Genomic DNA, 25,191 nt, shown 5'->3' with positions numbered 1-25,191 from the left:
GTCTGACTTATACTTTGTTGCATGCCGGTGTGGTGGCAAAAATAGCAGATCACAAGCTCACATCCATGTGAGCTTGTGGAAGGAGGAAATTACCTACCTGGGAAATTACCTACCTGGGTTCCATCTTGGAGGCAAACCTCTCAGGTGACAAAAACGCTGAAAAAACGATCAAAAAGGTCCACAAAATAACACGGAGGATGTGGAGGCTTGTTCGTAAAGTCAGTAAGAATACTCTGAAGATTCTTGTAGGGGCCCTCATACAAGGTCATTATGATTATGCATGCACTTCATGGTATCACAACACCTCCAAGGCCCTAAAAACAAGGCTCCAAACATCCCAAAACAAACTTGTAAGGCTACTTCTTGGCCTCAATTACAAAACCCATCTAACCCATGCCCATTTTGCTAGGCTTGGATGGCTTAGGGTTGAGGACAGAGTACAGCAACTTGCTATGGGCCTGGTCTTCAAGATACACCACAACATTGGGATCCCCCTGTATTTGTCAAAATACTTCCAAAATGTTAATCAAGTCCATGATCATAACACCAGAGGCAGCTCCACAAACCATGTTCAACCCAGATTTGGCACAACAAAGGGAATGAACTCTTTCTCATGCTATTCATCTAAAATGTGGAATGCCCTACCAAAAGGAGTAAAGGAGTGTAAAACCCTACTCACTTTCAAAAATGCCCTAAAGATACACCTTCAGGAGGCTGCAATTCAAAAATGGCCCCTGTCCAAGTCCTAACCTACCCCATGTCCTAACCTAACCTACCCCCCCCCCCCCCCTCTCTTTCTTTTTTGTACATATTTTTCACCCTTCATACTTCATACCAGTAACCTGTAAACTGATTGTATGACATTCTGTATAGTAGTGTGTATATCTGTCTGTCTCTTATATGTCAACATGATTTGTGTGCATGGGGATCTCATCTTAAACAAGCTAAGTGCTTAATGAGCTATCCAGTTTAGTAGACCTTGTATTGCGAATTTGTACTTCCGTGTACTGTTATGTACTGCCATGTACTGTTCTCATGTCTTACTAAATAAAGTACATCAATCAATCAAGCTTGTACATCAGATATGTTTGGTGTGCGATCCACACGCGCAGCTAAGTATAACTCAGGCTTACTGCTTGAATATGGGATGTCAGAATGTTGAGATGTTTCTCTGTTCGAGGTTTTAAATCTGTTGTTTTGCTCTCCTCAGGTGCGGGAAATTCTTGGCCACTGTTCCTGTCCAGCTCAATTTCCCATGACCAAGGTGTCGGAGGGGAAGTACAAAGTTGGAGATTCCAGTGCCCTCATCTTCATAAGGGTATGACCTGGATATCAGGGATATGAAAGCAACAGTTTGTCAATGCCTTTCCATAAAATGTGCATGGTAGGGGCATCCGGCTGGCGTAGGGCAGTGGTTCCCAAACTTGGGGTCGGGACCCCCAGGGGGGGTCCCAACATTATTTTGGGGGTCTCCAGTTGATTAGCTTAATGTGCAAATTTGTTTTCTCTCTAAACTGTAAACAAACCAACATACAGTATAAGTGTATACAGGGTATCTGCACATTTTAAAGTGACAATTTAAGGACTTTTAAGACCTTAATTGTCAAATATTAAGTAAGAAAGAGGCAAACATTGTGTTTATCTGTGGAACTGAGTCAAACTAAATGTAATGCCTACAATCCCAAGTGCTTGTCAGGGTGGGGTTCCCCAGTTCAAATATGATTATTTTGGGGGGTCGCAGCCTGAAAGGTTTGGGAACCCTTGGCGTAGGGGTAAAGTTCCTGCCCCCCCACCGTGGAGAGTGGAGACTGATGTTTGAATCATCCAGGGTGCATCCGGCTTGGCTAGGCGCTCCAATGAACACACTTGTTTGTGTCAGCGGCCCGGGTGGGAAGCTGGGTGGCCACGTCTTGTGTATCGGAGGAGACACATGGTTGGTTGTCTTCTACACCTTCAGCAATGACAGGGATTTGGGGGAATTCGGAATTAGTCTAATTATTGGGAGAAAATGAAAAAGATTGGATAAAAAGATATATATTTTTTATTGTGTGATCATGATGTGTTTATATGAGGGATGACTACAGCTTATAGGCTGGAGTAATAGAGTACCGAAGTCCTGACGTCACTCCCACTACCCCTGGGTCACAGCGTTATTTTTTTTATTGGGGAATTCCTAGCCTGGTAAACCCCTCCCCTGGAAATCGCATTTCACGAATGAAAATGAAATTGAATCCCGTGACCAGGTGGTTTACCAGGCAAGCGATTTCACATAGGGATGTGAAATCTTAGATTGCGTCATAAAAAAACTGTGTTCCAAAAATAAACAAACCACCCTGGCGATTTTGACAGGTATTTGACTCTGTGTTGTTTATGATATTGAGTTACATTTGATAGTGTTTGGAAAATAAAAATTGTCTTTGGATAAATTAGTACCTTTTTACCGTCAGTTGATAATTCATATACTTATGAGTTAAATCGGCGGGGTGGTTTGTTTATTTCTGGAACATAGTTCTTATATGACGCGATCTAAGATTCCCCTATGGGAAATCTAATACAAAAAATAACGCTGTGACCCAGCGGGATAGCGCCCTCAGTGATGTCAAACTTCGGTGCTCTTTACATGGGAATGGAAATTAGTTTACATTATGTTGCTCATAGAAATGTTAACTCTTTGGTAGTGTTAGGGAAACTGCTGTGAAAATTACAAAAGTCCATGACATATCCTTTACATCCAGAGATACGTAGATTTCATTTAAGGCAATTTGTGTCATCTATAAACATTAATACATCCACACCAATGCTGAATTTCAGGCAACAAAAGTATTTAAATGATGGGTTTAAATGATATGTTACAAAAGGGAGGAGGGCGCACACCAGTATTGGTGAGGTGCTGCTGACCTTGGTAAGTAAATGAGAATAAAGAAAAAAGGCTGCACACTCGTAGCCACGATGCAGGATCTATTTGGAAACCAACGTTTCAACCACGGTCTTCTTCAGGGTGTTAAATTACAGTATATGTTAAAATTCTGTAGTTATCAAACAAATAGCAAAATACTGTAGAACATAATCAAATAAAGAATGAAAAACATTATTAAACTACATTTATTTGCACTGTTTCATATCGTCATCACAGTAGTGGTGAACAGTTAATGGAACAAATCTATTTAATCGATTATAAGAAATAATCGATTTAAATAAAATAATTGATTTTGAAAATACAATAGCAAAAGTAACAACGCTGTTTTGCACGATACTGTTGTATGACCCCTAAAATAGGGCTTATGGATTTAGTTGATAATGAAAACAAAATTAGAATTGTTTCAATATATATATATATTTATATATATATACACTGTATATATATATACTAGAGGTTCGGGCCGCTACACGGCCCGCTACACGGCCCTCACATCTAGAGTTCAGGCCGCTACACGGCCAACAGGACTGTGATGTAATTTCACAGTAGCACAAATGGCATGGTGTTGGCATATACTGATAGCATTGCATGTTGATGTAGAAATAGACACATCACTCAGCTGGCTGATTGCATTAAAGTATATGTGAACTGTATGCATAGCTAGGCATTGTGATCTATCTCTCTCTCCTGCTAGTGTTTACAGTCTCCTGGCATATCCGCTGATCACAGTTATGGCATTTGGTTCTGTACGGACTCCCAGCGAGACATAAATAGAGCTTTGGGTCATTTCCTGACTTGGTCCTTATCTTCTTTGCAGCCTGTTTGTACTAGACCGTTTGTCTCAGACTCAACCCTAAGAGTTGCCACTACCCGTTCTGGCCTCTTCAGCCCGGGCAGGAAGGCTTGTTGATACTGCGTATTGGTTCTGTCTTATTTACCCTTCACACCCTTCACATACCGTCACTGGTTTAATGGACTCAATGCTGTCATTCTAAAGGGCCTGCTTTTATAAGATAGGCCTATGTTCTGTCTGACTGGCTATAATGTCAATATTACCTTGGCGCAGTTGTACAGTAGCTGCCCATCACCGCAGAGATTGTGGGTTCGAATCCACTGTGGTGCATCCGGCTTTGTCGATTGTCTATACGCACACAATTGGTCCGTGTTCAGGGGAGGAAAGCTGTGCGGGGTGGGTGATATCACTGCACGTAATTCTACGGGCTGAGGCGGCACCTGTCAGCAGGGAGTGTTGGGCGGGAGGAGTAGGGCAAAGGCTCTACGTCCTCCTGGTGGGGGCTCCTCACTGGCAGGTGAGTCAGTAGGAACGGCAGTGAAAACACACAATCAATTAGCATAACGACTAAATTGTTATTACCTATGATGTACTGGAGTTGTACTGATGTAACAGGGAGATTAGTGGCATGGAGAATAGTCTGAAGCAAACCAGACAGTTAAAAGATGAGTTAGGTGTGAGGTAGGTGTTGCAAGTAAGCAGCATGTTAGGTGTTGCAGGTGTGACAGGTGAATGGCAGGAGTGGCAGTAGCTCAGGAGCTAGGGTGGCTATTTGGGAGTCAGAAGGTTCACGACTCGATTCCTGTTCCTCCTGGCTGCATGCCGAAGTGTCCTTGAGCAAGACATTGATACCCTAACTGTGGGGTCACACTTGTCCCGATGAGCAGGTGGGTGCCTTGCATAGTTGCCTATAGTTGCCTTCACCATCAGTGTGTGAATGTGTACAGCATTGTACCGGATGAATAAATGGATTTACACTGTAACACACACTTGGGTGGCCGGAAGACTGGAAAAAGTGCCATGTAAATGCAGTCCATTTATCATTTTTTGTATGTATTTACCAGGGACAGTGCACATTAATAAACAAACTGCCCACTATCTCCACCCTCTCTTCATTTCTCACTGAGGATGACAGTGATTATGCATATTCCCCAGCAGCCTTTGGTGCAGCCCACATGCTTTCCTTATTCATCTGTAGGGTGGAAGCCAGCTTGCTGGTAGCCACCATCAAATCAAACAGTCCCCTATTTCGGCAGCCAAAGCTCTGACAAGGAAGTAGAGGAGGGGATGGAGGCTAGAGAGGAAGCAAGGAGAAAAGATTGTATAAATCCATGTGGCGTCAAATAAGAAGTCCCTGTCCCCAGGGAGGTCTTCCCCCACATGACAGAGGTGACTTGAATTGTGAGGCACAGCGGCCGCAATGAATCATGAACCGCAAGCGTAGCATTTATAAAGCATGAGCATATAGTGAGATGCTGGCTCAACCTGCCTCCACTGTGACTACAAGTATAGTCCCTGTTTCCTGTTGCCATAGAAACAGAGACTGGGTCTCCACAGTTGTGAAGATTGGGATACCCCTTCATTGTTTGGTAAATCAGACAACTGAGCCATGGAGGAGTCATGGCTGAGCCATGGAGGAGCTCTCAGCCTTATCACACTCTTTCCACGTTGATGTAATTTTATTTCCACATTGATGTAATTTTATCCTACAATTAATGTAAATTCCCAGAGAATGCCACTTCTGCCCTGGAGGGTTTTTAGGCATTCTCCTTCCCTCTCCACAAACAAAATGGTAAATGGTGCATTTATATAGCGCTTTTATCCAAAGCGCTTTACATAGATTGTGCATTACATTCACCCATTCACACAACGATAGCGGAGGAAACCATGCATGCTCATCGGGAGAAATTAGGGGTTCAGCGTCTTGCTCAAGGACACTTCAACACTAACTCTAGGGGAGCCCGGGATCGAACTGTGAACCTTGCGGTTCCTATCCGTCCTCTCTACCGACCACTCTAACCCTGTGCCACTGCCGCCCCTACATACAAACAAACTCCTTATATTTACTACTTGTAAACTAGCTTTTGTCATGATGACGTACACGTAATGGAGCGTAATCATGTGTACAAATAGTTCCATTATCTACACTCTGAGTTACAGACCCATAAGTGTCCATTAGGTTCCTAACTATCATTCATTTAGGTGAGGCCCCCTTGGAACCCCCTCAAAGACCCGTGGAGGTTCCCAAACCGAATGTTGAGAACCAGTGGTGTAGCACGTGAAGTACAGTACAGCTCTCCCTCTGATCAGCCGTGTCTGTTGCCCTGCTGCCCGTAACTCTTCGCAGCCTAAACCCATGTGACACATGTGCTTGCTGTGCTGTGTGACACAGGCTCCGTGCCATCCCACACAGATGTAGAACCACATTACTTTACCTCGCCTGCCCTCAGAAATGCGGGTGCAACCTTTGAAATGCGTAGCTGGCAGAGACGTGGTTACACAACCCAACAAAGAGGCTGCATACACAAAGCTGTCACATAAATGTGCTGCTTCAGTGAAGATGGCTTCTTCATGGAGGGAGAGAGACACTCTGGGCTGATGCTGTGGTTCTGTCTGTGTCTCTGTGTGAGCAGATGAGTACAGGAAGGGGCTCATCTACCGATCGCCTCTTTTCTCTTTAGCTAGTTTGCTAGCTGGCTAGCTAGCCCTGGATAGCCACCTTCTCTGAACTCAAAGTGAAGGAGTCAAGGAAAGGAGGAGAGATGAGTCGTTGCCATGATAATTCTTTCAGTGGCAAAACCAGTCGACACAGAAAGAGAGAGTAGAAAGAACAGTGTTTTTCATGGCACCATGTCTCTCTATTATTCTCCCCTTTGACTTTTAATTGCACGTTGGCATGGCGATGATGAGCAGTGCATAATGGCAGCAGCTGGGAGGGATGTGGGAAGGGTGGGTGTAGGGGAAGGAGCAGCAGGGACACAGGCAGGGGTGCATCTTTGGGACTGTTACATAACATTGTGGGCGAGCGAGGGATTGTGGCCCAGTGGCCAACTGCTCAGCATGCTGCCCCACTGGTGGAATTTGCATATCTATTGATTTGATGTGATCTGCCTTCTGTGTGGTATTGCAATTAAAATAAGCTCTGGTTGTAACTCTGTTTTATGGGGGGGACTGACATTTCCCTACACTCAGTACACTGTAACACTCACGGTTTTACAATGTGTTGTGTGTGTTTCCATCAGTGCTCCCTTCTGTTTATCTGGCTGTGTCTGATTTCTTTTTTTCCCCTTTTTTCTTCCTTCAGGTTCTCCGTACTCATGTGATGGTGCGGGTGGGCGGAGGCTGGGACACATTAGAACACTATTTGGACAAGCATGACCCCTGCCGCTGCGCTGCCTTTGGTGAGATCACTTCCTGTTCCCTTATGAAACAAAGTCATTGCTTTGTCTTGCAGTTGAACTTTAGAATTCACTTATGATTCAATAGATTTATGACTTAAAACAGCTGATTTACATGTGACACACTTATTTAGGCTTATTTACGTATTTAGGCTGTGAATTATTCAGCAGCTTGAACTTTATTGTGTTGTTTTTGAATAACCCATGTGGGTTTGCTGTTCCCATAAAGCAAAGTAATTTCTCCCCTATTCCTCACTGCTATCTCATTCAAGGTCAAGTAAGTGTTCTAGATACACAAAAAACAATTAGCCATAAATGTTGTCTTAACAGGACAATAGTCATCAATGTTAATATTTATCCTTACTTAGAGGGGCAGCACAAGTAATAGGACACTGTCCTTCAATCAACATAGAAGACGTGAGAGTCCAAGGTGACATCAAGGGTCTCCCTTTACCCGATGCCTTGCTGGTACTAGCTGGGGAGCTTCGGCCAGGACACTACGAATTTCAACACAAGCCCTCGTCTTCTCTGCAGCCGAATATTGTGCCCCAACCTGGTGTAGGAGCCCACATGTCAAGAAGGTTGATGCTGCCTTCAACAACGCTCTCCGGATTATATCCGGCCTCCTGAAGCCCACCCCTGTGTCCCACCTGCCTGTCCTTGTGGGAATTGCCCCGCCCGGCCTCCGGTGAGAGGCTGCTACCATCAACCTGGCAAGGAAAGCCCATATACATGACTGGCATATCCTGCATGAAATTACAATAACAACAGCGCCGCCACCCATACAACAAGGCGACGCAAGAGATGTTCCGTTCTGTCTCTAAGGACTTGTGTACAATCATACGGCTGGCAGCATCCTGGAAGCAGGAGTGGGAGTCAGCCGGGCCCTCACATATCCACCGCTACATCAGTGACCCGGGAGATGGCATCATAAGAGAAGATCTACCACGCCGGCAATGGACTCTGCTGAACTACCTTCGTACTAGGGTAGGGCCTGGCAGACAGCGCAGCATGCGAATGTGGCGAGCCTGAGCAGACCGCAGAACACATAATCACAACCTGTCCCCTGGACAGACCACTTTCAGAGACCATCCTCTTCCAAGTGGGACCAGAGACAAGGGTGTGGCTACACGACACTGCGTTGGACATTTGACGATGATGACCCCCCCCCCCGGTGTAAATAAAGGGGTGATCAGTATTCATCTGAGTACATATATGGGTTGATTTTCCTATCTCAATGAAGTAGCAACCTAATATAGGCGGCTCTCCACTGGCGCCGTGTATGAGCCTAGCGATATCGATATGGTCCTCAGCTGTGGTTTATTTCTGGCTTCCTGTTGATGACTATTATGTTAGGCCATGGGTGTTTTCACAGGCTGTCTCTGGATGTCTGCACATGTCTGTCCTAAAATTTCCTTGCCATTTGTCTCCCCAGCCCACCGCTACCACCAGGCCAAGGCCAGCGGTCACAGCCAGGGTGGCCACAGTAAGTCCTCTAGTGCACACTCATCCCGCTCCACCAGCCCTGGGCCGCATTGGCGCAACGAAGGCATAGCCCCCTACAAGCCTCCATCTGATAGGCGCACTCTGGAGCCTCCCTCGGCCCTGTGCGCTCCGTCCTCCGGCACAAGGCCTGGTCGGTCTCACCACCCCTCCGAGCCAGACTCCTGCGCTGCACGCGCCCTGCTCCCACGGCCGCCAAGAGATCGCTCAGAACCAAGACACTTTCCTCTCAGGTGTGTGTGTGTGTGTGTGTGTGTGTGTGTGTGTGTGTGTGTGTGTGTGTGTGTGTGTGTGTGTGTGTGTGTGTGTGTGTGTGTGTGTGTGTGTGTGTGTGTGTGTGTGTGTGTGTGTGTGTGTGTGTGTGTGTGTGTGTGTGTGTGTGTGTGTGTGTGTGCACATCTGCAAGAAGTGGAGCAGCCTTGCCAGATCTACTTATCATCACTTTCTATTTTACACACATAAACATAAACAAGCAGACAGACCTACACACACACACACACACACACACACACACACACACACACACACACACACACACACACACACACACACACACACACACACACACACACACACGTGTACTGTATACACACACAGTGAACATACCCAAGCCAAGAAGGGAAGCTACAGATTAGACCAGAACAGATTTATCTAATCTCAGGTGACATTGCCCTGATACATAAGCCCAACCCACACAACCATCCTCCTGTGCCCCCTAGTGGCCTCTCCACCCACCTCTCTTCCTCCCCCTCTTTTCTCTCCCCTTTCTGTTTTTATTCAGTTAATTAAACTAATGACTGTCAGAACTTGGCTGGGATCCAGCAGCGGAGCTGTTGATCAAGCCCTTGTCTGCCCTCTCTCAAAGGAACACAGTTCATTGGATTGAAACAGCATGGAGTCAAGAGGAGAGGAAAAACACGGTTTGAACCGATGTGTCTCTGAAGTGGTGTGATAGTCAGAGTGTTGGCATGTTAAAGCCTATAAAGTTTCTCACTGTGGATTGTTAATAGTGTGAGGTCTGCCCAGTTCCCTCATAAGGCTAACGTTGAGTTAGTCACATACTTTATACATACGTCAGTGTGGAGGCGCCATTGTTCTACACAATTAGGATTTGAGGGGTGGTTTACTTTGGCTTCTATCCAAAGTGTGGCTCAGTTTCCTTGTTGAGTGACGACTCACAGTGGGCGTCAAGGCAACCTCTCTGAATTATCCCTGTGTGGGTGGGGCATCACCCTCAAATGCACCAGACTAGACAAGGTATAATCTGACATCTATCCCCAGACTCAGACAACTGTCCACAGCTCTGCTAACTAGGGCAGTAGGTCAACAGGTGGACTGTTTGGAGAGATAGTACTCTCTGTCTAATTTGTAAGTTTACAGCCTCTCACCTAGGTACCTAGGTTGGAGTGTTCCTTATTAGGTGCCTGGTTTGTCCAAAAAGTTACATGAATTGACACAAAAGCCAGAAAGGTATCAAGTGACTAATGTAAAATGTGACACAGCGCTGTAGCTCTGGTCTCCATGAGAATTAAGCGTCTCGGACAGTACTTACTCGCACCAATCAAGCTTCTCACATAACAGATGAACTGACCCACATGGAAAGAACCTATATGCGTCATATATGTTTGTAATATAGGACCGCATACATAAAATTGGCACCTTTCCTATATGTATATGTACATATATGTGCATATATGTACATATATATGCGCATATATGTACATATATGCACATATACATATAGGAAAGGTGCCAATTTTATGTATGCAACATATAGGTACATATGACCTGTATGTAACATATAGGTACATATATGACCTGTATGTACCTATATCTACATATATGCAATGAAACATAATTATATGATACCTATATCACCTATAAAATAGGTGAAATAGGTGATAAGTTTGTTTTACATGTACACATTAATCAAATCCAATAGAAACCCAAATGTAGAACTTTAACACTTTATTTAAACAAGTTATAATATGCAAAAATGAAACATTATGGCTTTTAAAGTGGCAAACAGCTGGATAAAAAAAAAGATATTAAATTAAATTAAATTAAGCTCCGGGACAGGTTAACTAACACTCCCTTTGCCCTGCCAGGCTTTTGGAAATGCCAAAACCCAGGAAGGACACAGACCCAAGAGAATAGACAGACAGAAGTTAGTTACTCATCATTGATGTTTTATTAATGAACAAACATAGCAGGCAGCTTTAACAGTATATAAAAAAACAAAAATGTATTGGCATCAAAATTTACATAAAAGTTGAAAGGACCACTTCACCACTTTTCATACAATTAGTACTCACTAATGTTCATGATAAAATACTACAATTTGTTTCTACTCTGTGTCTCATAGGAGGGCTGTGGGTAGTTCAGAAACCCATCCACCAGTGACATCATCGTTTGGACGTTTTTTTTTATTAAACAATATATTTTTAAAACACATTTAGATTTGTATTATCGTGAGAACGATGGCTTCCATTATCGCATTGGAACTTTTCACAAATATTATTATGAATAGTAAGATACAGTTTCTATTAGCTTGAATTCAACATTGATGATGTCACTGGTGGACAGGTTTCTGAACTGCCCACAGCCCTCCTATGAGACAGACCAAGTAGGAAAAAAAGGGTAGTATTTTATCATGAACATTAGTGAGGACCAATTTTATGAAAGCCGGTTGAAAAGTGGTCCTTTAAGTGCAAAGTGCATCATGTTTAACATTTTGCATGTGTAATAAACAAATGGCCACAACCAAAACAGTGCATTTTTTTTAATATAGTGTTGTTCGTCGACTAAAACTAAGACGAAAAATGTTCTACCTTTTTCCACTGACAAACTAAATAAAAGCTATGACGACTAAATGTACTGACAATTTCGTCAACAAATAACTAGACTAAAATGTTAGGAAGGGACTAGTGGACAAAAATCTGCTGCCAAAAACACTGTGGAGTACCTAGTCCTTTGCAGCACGGCTTCGGCACTTATTGGTCATGGCTTTCTTCAAGCCCTCTGCAGTGAAAACATTTGTCCATGATGCCAGAGACGAACACCGCAAGACGTAGTCTGCAGACAGAGAAGATGACATGACACAAGTCAGTCAACATGGGTTTCCCCCGGTTAAATATATACATTTTAAAGACTATATGACTCTCTACAGACTGAGCACAGCATAGCCACAGATGAGGCCAACCTGGTTCAGAGTGTACTGTACGTCCCACCAGCGCAACATGTTGGAAGTGGAACCTGCATTTCTTTACTGCACAAAGGCAGCCAAATTGCCCAATGATAATGTATTGGTGAGATCATAAATTGAGAATATCATTTACAAAACCAAGATTTGTCAAGGATCAAGTATATTTATATGTCCCAAGCTGGGCCTTTTACAGCAGATAATAAAAGCCCTAAAAACACAATACAGTAAGACAGACATGTGTATACATTGTCACAAGATACCCCCCACAATCTTTCTAGCCCCCTTAAAGGAGAATTCCATGCTAGAATGCTTTCTTACCTTTCTTTGTAGTTGCTACGTCCCCACCAAAGAGGTCCAGGTGTTTTTTTTGTGCAAAAACTCCTTATTGCCCATTTCCCCTACCATAGGCCCTCAATGAATTGCATTGAATTGAATGGGGCTATGGGGTGTTGTGCTAATTCGCTTATTTCCATCGAAATAAGTAGTAAAGTGTGCCGCTTGGGATATTATTTACATTATGAAAAGAGAATATATACAAAAATAATAATAATTTTGAGCAAAAGAAATAAGCGAATTAGCACAACACCCCATAGCCCCATTCAATGCAATTCATTTAGGGCTCATGGTAGGGGAAATAGCCAATAAGCTTTTGCACAAAATAACACCTGGACCTCTTTGGTGTGTACTTAACTACAAAGAAAGGTAAGAAAGCCTTTTAGTATGGAATTCTCCTTTAAGGGCATTTTTCTGTCTAATACCTAGATTACCATACCAGCAAATGGCAGCAAAGTAGATGACAGATTCAATGAAGGCTCTATATCATTGATTTGTTTACCTGAAACCTGGCTAACTTCCTTAAACAGAAAAGGCACTGCTGGCCTTTCTTGCAAACAATTTCAGTATTGGAATCGAATTTCAGACGATTGTCGATTATGGTCCCAAGATATCTATAAGTGGTTACCAACTCCACTGACTGGCCATCTATAACACTACTCTGAGGAACTAGTGGTGTGACAAATACTTACTGAACAGTGCATCCCTCTTCGCCTCATCCAGTTTGTTCTTCCCCTCTGGGATGACACCATGCTTTCCGTATACGACGGCATTGCGGCACTCCTCATGGGTGAAGAACACCTCGAACAACGCGTGGAATAGCCTCTTGCAGTCCTTCCTGGCACGCTGGTGTATGGCTGCCAGCTGCACAGAGGAAATCAACTGTCCACAGCCTGTGAATAGAGAGCGAGCAATTAACCAACTGCATTTTAAGACTTCAGTTTTGCACTTGTAAGGCTCAGCTACATTGACCCCTTTCTGCGCTCAGTGCACCATGAAAACAGACAACTGTGACCTTCTGAAAACGTCACTATCTAGTTGCAGCTCACAACACGGATCACTCGCTACCAAGAACGTCAGGTTCAGTGTGAAATGTATGGCAAACGTATACATCCATACCTGGATATAGCTCCTGCTGCCCGAGACTGGACACTCCAGACTCTAGGTCACCGACCAGGGTGATAAAACCCTTCAGTGCGTCTAGTTGCTCAGAGCCTAGAACAAAGACAAAAAAATCTGAGTCTACTGAGTGTATTTGTAAAACAATAAGATTGAGTACTGTTCTATATAGCTCTACAGTATATTCTGATAGCAGTCATTGATGAGTATTTGTTCAGTAGCAGGGGTCGATTTCCCAGTAAATAGAAAACAGTTTTATTTTGGGATACCAAAGTTTTCCAGTCATGTCAGAGAACTCACAAAAGAGGTACAGGATAAAGTAAAGTTTCAAGTGAGACAAAGAAATTAGCAGACAACTGAAAACTGCAACATTACAGGCAATACAACTTACTGATACTGGAGAGCACAGTGGTTATCCTCCTCAACAGGAGCTGGAGCTTCTCCACCTCAGACCGACAAGAGTCGCAAGGCTGCCACCCTTGACCCTCTGGTATGCTCTGGTCAGATGGATTTGGTTGACCTAGAAAGATTGAAAGCACGTCAAAAACTGTAAAGAAAAGTTTTAAAAAAAAAGTAGAAAAAAAACTCATCTATGAATCCTGAATTTGAAGGACAACAGTGCAAGTCTGCTGACACTTAGCTGAGGAACCACACCTTCTACTGGAGCATCACTGGACGGAGATGGAGGTTGCAGTACACTGGGTGTTACTTTCTTGGTTCCACTGATCCAAGTCCATATATGTAGCTGCATACGGCTGTGCAGAAAAGAGAAAAGGCCCTTAATTGTACTTGGTCAAAAATCATCAAAACTATAGGCTACTATACAAGCTCATAGATAGTGCAGCACCGAGTGCTGTGCTACGAGCTTGTAGGTCTAAATGGGTTAAATCTAAAGAAAACATACCTCATCAACAGGTCAGCAGGCCTGTGTAGAAGAGGCTGGAGGGTATGGCTGTAGATCGGGGTAAAAGGTATCACAAGGTTGCAGAGACATAGAAAAGTAACCTTAGTTTGTAGTCTGTCAAAGATCTTTAAAAAATAGCTATGCCTTTATGCAATGCATTGTGGATTTTAGATAGAAAACCCCTTAAGAAAACCCCTTAAGACAGTGTTCTGACCACTTCTTTACTTCTGAACAACTCCTAAAATCAGAGCCTGAGATAGAGATCTAAAAAAAACGAAATAAGTAATAAAACTCTACTAAAATATGACCATGACAATGTCATTCATATATTGGGAAGAGAATGGTCCAAATGTTTTGCACATAACTTACACTCAAAGCCAATCGAAGTCCATCAATTGCTTCAGGAGGGAGGAGACAGGAGGACAAACCCACTTTTCTGGCTGAGCAGCTTTGTGGTTTGGTGCCACCGCCAATGGGTTGATCCCAACGAAACATCTGAAATCACAAAACACAAATGGAAAAGGTGCACTCACAGCCGTTCTACAAGAGAGCACATCATTCGAGTTACACATGATGGTTCTACTTAAAGCAGAAAGTTACCTTTGAATGAATTCCAGTGTGTAACAGGCGTGCTCCTCCTGGTACACCAAAGTTGTAATAACTGGAAAAGCTGCCATCCCAGCCAGGAAGTTGATCTGTGGAGCCACAACGACCGACCTCAATGCTCAGCATCCATTGTGTAGCTGTGAGAACTTCACCTAAAGATAATTTGACATATATGGTTTGCATGTTAACAGTGTTTGTCTGTTGCTTTCCACATAACAATAGACTGTTAAACTAAAACATGACCTCCATATAGTCTCCGTATTTGCAATGCTTTAAAACAGTAAAAAAAACAGTAAAAGGTGTGCAGACTAAACTCTGTGTTAATTTAACTTAAGCAGGGGTCTTCAACAGGGGGTCCGGGACCCCTAGGGGGTCCTCAGAATTACTACAGGGGGTCCGCCAAATCTTTGTGTGATATGATTATTTATTTTACCTTAACCACTTGAACCTTAGCATCCCTTTTCTGAGGAGAACTTTAGCCAAAAATAGCAGATCTACAAGCTCACAACGCCTCACGCTGCAAGGCGTTGTGAGCTTGTAGATCAGCTATTTTTGGCAAAGAGGGAAAAAGAGCAGACCAAGTAAACAAAAAAAGTTGAATCTGAAACACAATTTTATACAATATAGAGGGGGTCCCTGCTTCATCTCTCTCTCAGCTAGGGGGTCCATGGCCTGAAAACGTTGGTCTTACCATTTGTACTCTCTTTCCCTAAATTAAATGATTTTACTTTGTACTGTAGGTTCAAAACAAAATTCATAGATATAATAATAATAATAATAATAATAATAATAATGAATTACAGTCAAAACAAATGAGGCCATTGTTAGCTCTCACTGATGTGGTCTGATTTATACCTGAAATAAACAATGACATCATGCACCACATGGAAATTAATATGCTAATGCGATGTCTAAGACTGTGTTGCACCCCCCAAAAACTGATCTAAAAGCTCACAATGCGTCGCTGTGAGCTTGTAGATCAGTGATGTTTGGCCATGCAACACAGCCTTACGAAGAAACATAGAGAAGCTTTAGAACCAGAGCGAGTCTGTATAACCCCCTGTATTATGACAGTCATGACAAAACTTCAACCTGGTGTTTGCACGTTCTCCATGTAAAGCCCTACATCTACATTAACGTTCAGATTTCAAATATAAAGTGCTTACCCCATGGCCACGGATGTTACAATTCACTTCGGGTCGGTGTAAGTACCCGTATATTCCGGATTGTTAAAAAAAAAGCATTTTAATCCGATCGGTGGCCATTTTGTCATAGAGTTATAATGTAACAGAGTGCAGTACTCCTCCCAACCGATAGGGTCAAGTAGTTGAAAGCGTACAGAAATACGGAGAAAATGGCCATCGATCGAATTAAAATGCTTTTTATTGAACAATACAGACGATACGGGTATTGCTGAGTGCCCGAGTAGACTTGTAACATCCGTGACCATAGAGTAAGCACTTTATATTTAAAATCTGAACGTTTATGCAGATGTACAGGTTGTAAATGGAGAAAGTGCAAAACACAGGTTGAAGTTCGGCCGTGCACGCTCGTGACGGACGAGCGTCGTGTGATCCATAGCTAATACACGACAACTGCACACCGTTTACGATACTAACAAGTTGGATAACACTTTAATTCCATAAACTAATTAAACGTACCTGTTATCTGGTAGAGTAGCACGGAAGCAACTGGTTTGTAAATAAATGTTCACTTAGCCGACGGTTAGCTAGTTTCGTTTCTCGCGCTCCCCGGTTCAAAACTGATAAGCTCCGCCTTGAGCAGCTGCGTGACGTAACTGTAGGTCTGGTCAGGTTCTCAACCTGTGGGTCGGGACCCCCAGGGGGATCCCCACATGATTGGGGGGATCTGTAGGTGGCAGTGGCAGTGAAGTGACAATTTAAGTAACCCTTTTAATACCTAAAAAAAAAAGAATTACTGCATCAAAAGTAATCAACAAACTATACAAAAAAAAATTGTCAAACATTGGCCAAATTGTCAAATAATATAAGAAAGAGGCAAAAAAAGCCCATCGACTCAAGGCGTTGTGAGCTTGTAGATCGGCTATTTTCAAAATATTGATCTGTGGAACGGAGTCAAACTAAATGCCTCAACTCCTACATTACAAGTGCATATCAGGGTTGGGGGTCCCCAGTTCAAATATGATTATTTTGGGGGGTCGTGGCCTGAAAAGGTTGAGAACCAGTGAAGTAACAGTATAGGCGGGCACTCGGACATCTGCACACCTCAATGTAAAATTGGCAAACTTGTCCAAAATGTAAAAAGAAAATGAAATATTTGGAAAATGTTTTAAAACAAAGTATACATGATTAGAACATTCTTAAACATTTGACAATTAAGGTCTAATATTTCTATAATTGCTAGAAATTGCTAGAAAACCTGTATAGCAGTCATTTTGGGGCATAAACAATAAGTTGAAGGATAAAATTAATAACAATAAAAATAACTGATAATGATGATGATGTTCACATCATGTAAAACATTTGTTAAATTGTTGTGCCTTTTGTTTTTAAACCCTGTAGCACTTTGTTATTTCCAAAAATGTAAAGTGCATTATAAATAACATGTATTATTATTATTATTATCATTATTATGTATACTTTACATTACTGTAAAAGTAACTTCTATAGTTAGATTATAACCTGACTGTAATTTCTACACTATGTTACTGTGTAAAAATGCAGTAAGTTTCTGTAATGATTTGTTTTCCATGATGCATTGCAAAATACAGTTAAACATTGTAAAATGACAGAACAATAAGATACTGTACATTTTTACTGTAGAAATTACAGAAATTTGTTACAGTGTAGATAGATAGATAGATAGATAGATAGATAGATAGTGTCTGTCTCTACTAGGTTGGGGGCTTAGCCCCCCAGGCAACTGTGCTGACCTGCAACGGGACATGCACGAGATGAGAGCTCAAACTTGGATTATGCTTTCCTCTGGGTACATATTAAGAAGCTATATAGGAGACTTATATGTCCTGTATTATGAACATATAGAGCCTATATATGGATAAAGAAGCTATATAGGAGACCTATATGGCTTGTATTATCAACATATATGACCTATATGAGGGTATAAACAAGCTATATAGGAGACCTATATACCCTGTATATGCACATATATGCACCTGATTTTGACCTATATGTGAGATATATGCAGCCTATATGGAGCTTATACCAGGCATATATGTGGTATATATGCACATATATGCGCATATATGATCCTTATATGTAGCATATAGGTTACATATAGTTGCATATATGGAACATATAGATTCTGACAGATATATGATAGTACATGATACGATATGGTTGACACTTCAACCAGCGATCTCGCCCATGGTGACGATATTATGGGGAATGGAGAGGTTTTCCTGTCTTCTTCTGACAGACATAAGTAACACACGTTCATCTTTTTCACTTCTTAGAAACTGTTGGTCCGATCGAATTGCCACTCAGCACTACTCCTTACACCAAGCCAGACTAAAGTGGTTGAACCAACTGATATTGCCATCTTTAGACCCCCCCTGATCTCAATAGGGGGTTATATCATACAGTATATTCACTGAAGAATGAATACATATTTTAAACAACAGCAAAAGCTTCAAAGTGAACTAAAAGAAAGTACCATAATTAGGTGTCTTTGAAACAGAAAGACCATAAAGGCCATTCTGTCACCAACATCAGTATGGTTCATCCATTGGGGATATGTATACCACATATCTTTTGTATATCTTAATCTAATATAAGATTTTTCTGTAAATAATTGGCCCATCATCTGTGACAAAACAGATTATGTGACATTTATTTCAGTTGAAAATATTACTTTAACTTTTGTTATATTTGTCAAGTGACACATTGCATGACATTGTGTTGCAGATGCATAAACTAGGTTTTACTGTAAGTAAGTGAGGCCTGAGTTAGTTAGTCAGTTGCTCTGAGGGTACCACTGTTTTGTGTCAATGGATTGGTGTGTGGTACTAAGGAGAGAGAGAGAGAGAGAGCGCTGTGTGAGGGTTTAGTTTGGAACATCCACTGGACCTATAATCCTGCCCCCACTTGCTCTCATGTTCCCTGTAATCCCCCTGGTTGTCACTGCCTACTCATCCAGGAAGCCCCACACCCTAGGTTGGTCAGACTGCCTGTGCAGAGTAACAACACATAGAGAGATTCACAATCCCTGAATGTCACAGATTAGAGGTCAACTCATGGACTGAAGGTATATTTACTGTAAACCCGCCATGGCCATACAGAGCAATATGGTGCTGTACTACTTATTGCATCAAGGGACACGTGTCGTGAACTGGTTCTCTCTATTACCACATGTCAAATAAACTAATACAACGACACAGCTTTGTATTATACATACTTTAAAGTTTAAGCACATTAATTTCCTTTCTTTGTTGCAGGAATAAGGAGTCAATGTTGCCAATGACAAGGCGTCTGTCAGGGGATAGTGACTCCTCCACTACCTCCTCAAAGGGAGGAGGAGGAGGAGGGGGGCCACGCTACTCTCTAGGGAACCCCGCACGTCGCTCAGGTGAAGACGTGGTTCTGCTTGTCAACCGAAAGGAAGGGAAGCATATGATTGAGCGTCCTGGAGGAGGAGCTCAGATTCCTGCCCTCCGTCCCCCGCTGCCCCGTGCACGCAGCCACTCTCGGGAGCGTCCCATGCCTGCTCCCATCCTCAAACCCACCCCCCCGCAAGCACCCGCTGATGGAAGCAGGACCTCCCGCACAGAAAGGGGCCGCTCTCTTGGAAACGAAGGGCCCAGGAGATTTCCGCGTTCACACAGCCAAGGCAAGCTGCCCAACCGGACTCGGCCCAGCGATGCTAGCCCAGGGGCATCTCCCCGTCACAGGGACCCCCAACCCTCAACATCAGACCTTCGAGGAAAACAAGCAGCCCCTGCCACCCCCAGAAATTTTAGTGGCTTCACCAGGAGACAGTCCTCCTCATGCTCCAACTCACCCATTAAAGGGGTCCAGAGCAACAACAGCAGCCCCAATAAGAAGACCACAGTGACTCCCAGGCCTCCGGCCCCTCGCTCTCCCTCTGTGGGAAAGGGCAGGCTGTTGCCACCAGTCACCTCAGGAGGCCGACGTTCCCCACACTCCTCACCTCGCAGCTCTCACCACCACGGCGCCCGCTCCCCTCGTACCTCTCGCTCTACTGGCCGAGGCCATCATAGGGATTGGTCTGGGCTGGAGCGCCAGGAGCCAGATGAATCAGAGGGACTGGGCATTGGCTTCCAGATGCTGCCCGCTCTGGATCCCCAGAGGGAGCAGGAGCTTTATCGCAGCTTTGAGGCTGAGTTCCTGGCTAACCAGGCCAGAGGAGAACCTAGCAGAGCTCCCTTGCTGTTGCCTGTCTCCACACACCCACAGCAGGCGGGTGGAAAGCTCACAGTTCCAACCTCTGCTGATCCTAATGTCACTGACTCTGCCTATTCTTCCTCCAATTCTTCCACCTCCTCCCTGAATGTCGCGGCCAAGATAGGAACTTTGCCTGACCTCAGGGAATCCAAGAGAATGAACCCTCGCCACTACCCGCTGGAGGACCCATTGAACTTAATGCACGGACACAACCCAGCAGGACTGCACAATGGTGGACAAGGAGAGTGCTGGGGTGAGCGAGGGGGGGGTCTCAGGAAGCTCCCCGCTATCTCCAGCTCAATGGAGGAGAGGGAGCTCCTGAGTACCTTACCTGGACTAAGAGACACAGAGCCAGCCAAATCCATGAATCAGGCCTCATCCCAGCCTCCTTTCCACTCTAGGAATATGAACGGAGAACATGGAGGTTGCCCTCCCTCTGGGGTGCTAATAGACCAACAGGCTCCGCTTGATTGGGGCTCAGGACCTGAAGGAGATGTTCCTCTGGAGGATCAACAGCCAAACCTACCATATGACTTGAAAGACGGTGATCCAAACGATGACCTTCCTCCTCCGGAGGCCTGCCCCTCACCAGTGGCCCTCCCCCCTTCTGAGGATTGCTCCTTTCAAGACTCCTCTAGTGAAAACTCCTCCATGTGCTTCAGTCTGAGTGAATCGCGTTCTGAGTCCTCCCCCCCGCCTTCACCGCTGGCCAATGGGGACGCTGATGGAGGGGTGGTGCTACAGCCAAAGAGAGGACTGAAGAAGGCTGAGAGGGTACCTTCGTCGATCTACAAGGTCAAACTGAGACCAAGGATTAGACCTCGCACTGACAACCGGCCAGACAACAGCCCCTCGCGTATCCCCACCCCAGTCAGCTATAGAGACCTGCAGGCACACAATCACCTCTCCCCTTGTAACACTCCACCGCTGTCCCCTCAGAGCTCCCGTGCAAATGGCCACACATCCTCTCGCAAGGGCCTGCACCAGGCCTTTGCAGATCTCATCCACCCCCAGACACACTCCTCAACTATGGGCAACAAAGAGTGCTCGTACCCTGGACAGTCAGGCAGCCTGGACTCTGAGGCCTGGATGTAGCACAAAGTGCAACAGAAGAGGGATCTGTTGTTATACGATCACTTACTACTGTCTAAAAGGACTGGAGACCAGGCTATAGACTGTTGGTATAGCATGTTGCACACCTTTGTTTTTCTTCTCTTTTTTTCGGTTTGGCCTCTTCATATCTGTGAGGGAGTTCCATGATATTTTTTTGCACTCAAGCCAAATTATTTATTACCAAAGGAATGGTCCATAGAATTAGTTTTACTTTCATTTTAATGTATGCATGGTGATTGATCATAACATAAGGTGTCTTGTGCAAGACATTTGTGAAAAGCTCATGATTGCTGCCACTGCAGAGAGGGAAAGAAAGAGAGAGAGCATATGCGTTGCCATGTGCCCCACTGCAGGGCATAGTCAAGTGCCAAGGACTAGAATAGATAACCAGTGGACAGTAGAACACTAGTCAGAAGTCAGATGAGTTGGCTCCCTCTTGTGGTTGACCACATCATTTATGCTTGCCATGACAGTCTACTGGTAGGGTGACTGTCATGTCTCACTGTTGCTCAAGGTTACCGCAATTCTGTGCTCAAATACTCAAATACACACTACACAGTACTATAATGTGCAACGTACACTGTGATGTACCTATCTATATAACCTACCAGATGAAATACACACTACATGTTGCATACTGTATGTGCACACTACCATACATATTGAATTGTGTACTATTGTTGCTGTATGATATCACCTTCTCACAACTATTCAACATAATGCAGATTGACTATGTTTTTAAGCTTTTAATGTTCTTGTTGAATGCAGTAAAAACCTTCACATTTTATTTCTATTTCTACTGCAGTGAGTTAAGACGATTAGGCTATTACTGTGTGTCATTGTCACTGAATGAGCAACGTTGAGTTCTTCCTTCATCAATACTGTACCCTGGAATTCAACAAAAATATTCAGTATTTATGTGCAGAAGACACATTTTCAAAAGGATCGAATACGAATATGTAAATACATATGTGCATAAATGAATGAATACTCACAGAAATGTGTGGGTATTGTGTATATAACAGGTATTGAATATATAATGTACATATTCACTGTATTACGTTTTATGCTGCCTTAGCTATGCAATATTGCTGTTGGAGATGCCTTCAGAGTTCCCTTTGCCTTAAAATATTTTGGTGGACTTGTTTTTGAATGTGTTTTCGTCAGTGTGCTCTATTGAGCAACTAGAATGCCATAATCATCATGATCCCTTTCAGAAAATGACAAATGGGTAGTTTGAGCGTTAAATTGTGGACATAAGTGGGGAACATTTCCATTTTTGGTTTTAAATAATACTTGATGTACATAAACATGATAAAGATGCATATTATTTATTGCCTCTGAGTCCCTCTTTGGCTATCACATTGACACATACATCTTAAGTCTAATTTATACTTCTTTACTATATAATTTAAAGAAATTATATAGTGTCACTTGCTGTAAATAACATTTTCAATAAAAGAAAATGCATTGTGTCAAAAATGTGTTATTTTTGGCAAGCAACACCATCTTATGGCAAACTATAAATTAGGCTTTAGAAAGCACAGGAATTCTGTCATCCACTCTTACATGACATGGTCTATGGTGACATCTAGTGGACTTGAATTGTGTACAAAGTATTCATGTGTTTTGATACAAGCTGTGAGCCAGATGGTACATAATGTCCTTTCTTTCCATATTATAACATTTTCTCTTTAAATGTACTTAAGTTTTCTGGAATGTCATGTTCCTATATGCTGATTGAAGTGGAGCTGGAGGTATTGTTACATTTTTGGGGATGAAGAAAGAGTTTGACTTGGGTGAATGCATGCAAAACAACAGCACTTGGATTATGGGACATTTAATGACTATGAGGGTTCTCTGATCTTGTGTGGTTGCGTCTAACAGGAGGACATTGTAAAATGTCTTCCTGAATTTAGAGGCCTATAGTATTGGTATCCTGCAGAGAGATTATACATTTTCATTTTCATAAATCTACTTTTCATTGATTATCACTGAACAGCGTGGCTCACGTGTGGATCTCAGACCTAATGTGGCCAGCCTATGATGTTAGTAATTTATGTTGCTTGTCTATGACTTATATGACGTACGACTACAAATTTGGGTTGAGGTTTCAGACCGATCTGAGCCCCATTGACTTCCATTATGAAATGAAAGTTAAATATTATTTCAAAAACTTTAAAAAATGTTCTCTGGCCTAATGGCAGTGAAATTCTCTTATTCTCTTACAGACAGCTAGCCTCCTGCTGAGCCAAAAAGAGATAAGGTTGTAAAATGATGCTCTACTTTTCTAAATGCCCGCTGGCATTTTTGATTTGAGGGTGTGGACAGAAAACCTGGCGATGATGATGGTGTTTACAATATGAAAGAGAGTTCACAGTGATTGGAATAGAATGTGTAAGTTTCAATGTATAAATCCTATAAGAATATGTACATGGTGGAGGTAAAGAAGGGAGTGGTGTTGATGTTATTGATTTATTCATGTATTGAAGACTCAGTCTTGAGTGACAGCTGTCTCTTCTGTACAGAAAATGAACGGAACTGTGTATGGAAAATTCAAAGGGAAAGAACGTCTCATTGACAATTGAACAGGTACAGGTATGCACTGCCTAGCAATGCTCAAAGATGTCATAATTTGATTGATTGATATTATTTTAATTTTTTTTCTTTTTCTTTTTTCCACTGCCATAGATAAGTTCTATTATAGAGCACTGTCAGGGGCATGCTTACCCAAAGGAGAACATTTTTTATTCAACTTGTAGACGAGGACCAGGAGGTGGTGAAAACAATTCTACCAGTTTTAATAACTGTGACTTCATGCACCATTTAATCGGATAATTGATTGTGTAAGGAATAATTACCGTCTCTAAATTCGCTTTGTCCAGCACAGCTTTGTAAATGTTGATTATTTCTGTCTCGTTATGAGTCAGCCACAATTGAATGTTCATGACCAAAATTAATTCTTTATTTGCTATGTTATCTTCTGTAAAACTTCTGTTAAATGTATGGCTACTTTATATGAGTGCTTGATATTGTGGGATTTGTATGCATTGAATAGCAATACTGCAATACCAATATTTCACTGTTTTTTGAAGATGAAATGCTGTCAAGTGGTTCTTGTAATAAATATCTTAAACTGAGATAGTGACTCAGTTCTGATCCTTTAATGTACTTGTTCTTCTTGTTTTGTTCACTCATACAACCGGGAGATCACTGCGGTCTTTCTGGATTCCAGCTTTTCAGCTGAATACGGCATGAACTTCCTCTTCTACTCTGATGCAGTATCTGAATCAGAGAGCTAAAAGTGCAGGATGGGTTTGGTGTGGGAGTGATTTTATTGTCTAGTCTTCATTGGGCATACCTATAATTGCAGCTTTATAGACATATGGCCTATGTGAAATTAGGCTGTTAATCCTGCACTGTTTACTACTTTACTATGAGTAGGCCTAGCCCTAGAATGGCTGATATTCCATATCCATGCAATGTGTGGATGGAATAGCAGTCATTCTATGGCTAGGGCTGGTAATGGTATCTAGCTCCTAAAACTATACCTTCTATATTGAACCGGTTTGGGAAAGTTACTTTTAAACTGAATTTTGGCAGATAATTGATTAAATATGTGAACATGTAGTCAGGAGCCATTTCATTATGTTCTAATTTATTCATGCCGGGATTACTCTCCCTCAGTCAGAATTCACATAATAAACTTAATTTGGTTAGCCACTATTATTTGTTTAGGATACAGCATTGATTCTACACATAGTCATGTGCATTGCATGTAGACCAATGGCTCTCAAAGTGGATTCCATGGACTCTCTGGGTACCTTGGGGGGGGGGGGGGGGGGGGTCTAGTTGACCCTTACAAGTCTGTAACTCTGACAGTATACAAATGGAA

General features: G+C 42.8%; 2 protein-coding genes across 2 annotated transcripts in view; one reads left to right on the top strand and one right to left on the bottom strand.

The window, feature by feature from the left end:
- The window catches only part of gas2l1 (growth arrest-specific 2 like 1), a 40,540-nt gene extending 16,116 nt beyond the window's left edge, over positions 1–24,424 (top strand). Inside the window, exons 2-5 of the mRNA XM_084056109.1 lie at positions 1,211–1,318; positions 7,015–7,111; positions 8,544–8,844; positions 19,217–24,424. Of these exons, the coding sequence (XP_083912235.1) occupies positions 1,211–1,318; positions 7,015–7,111; positions 8,544–8,844; positions 19,217–21,278 (2,568 nt within the window). The 3' untranslated portion in view covers positions 21,279–24,424. The remainder of the gene's footprint in view (positions 1–1,210; positions 1,319–7,014; positions 7,112–8,543; positions 8,845–19,216) is intronic.
- On the bottom strand, positions 10,753–16,533 carry LOC311044488 (uncharacterized protein). The gene is made up of 9 exons (XM_084056110.1): positions 16,440–16,533; positions 14,773–14,930; positions 14,542–14,667; positions 14,173–14,220; positions 13,923–14,023; positions 13,660–13,788; positions 13,269–13,364; positions 12,842–13,042; positions 10,753–11,686 (listed from the first exon to the last, which is right to left on the bottom strand). The coding sequence occupies exons 4-9, from the start codon at positions 14,175–14,177 to the stop codon at positions 11,577–11,579; spliced, it is 642 nt and encodes a 213-aa protein (XP_083912236.1). The 5' UTR covers positions 14,178–14,220; positions 14,542–14,667; positions 14,773–14,930; positions 16,440–16,533; the 3' UTR covers positions 10,753–11,576.
- Positions 24,425–25,191: the final 767 nt, after the last annotated feature.

This window comes from Gymnoscopelus microlampas (genome assembly GCF_963454915.1).
Source record: "Gymnoscopelus microlampas genome assembly, chromosome: 4".
In the NCBI taxonomy this organism is placed as follows: Eukaryota; Metazoa; Chordata; class Actinopteri; order Myctophiformes; family Myctophidae; genus Gymnoscopelus; species Gymnoscopelus microlampas.
Note: the sequence above shows the minus strand (reverse complement) of the source record. Positions and strands in the feature narration are given on the sequence as shown.

Coding starts and splice junctions, on each gene's coding strand:
- LOC311044488 (XM_084056110.1), bottom strand. Junction 13,789..13,922: donor CAGTGATGCTCCAGTAGAAG/GTGTGGTTCCTC, acceptor CAATCTTTCTAG/GTCAACCAAATCCATCTGAC. Junction 13,365..13,659: donor CACTGTGCTCTCCAGTATCA/GTAAGTTGTATT, acceptor TCTTTGTTCTAG/GCTCTGAGCAACTAGACGCA.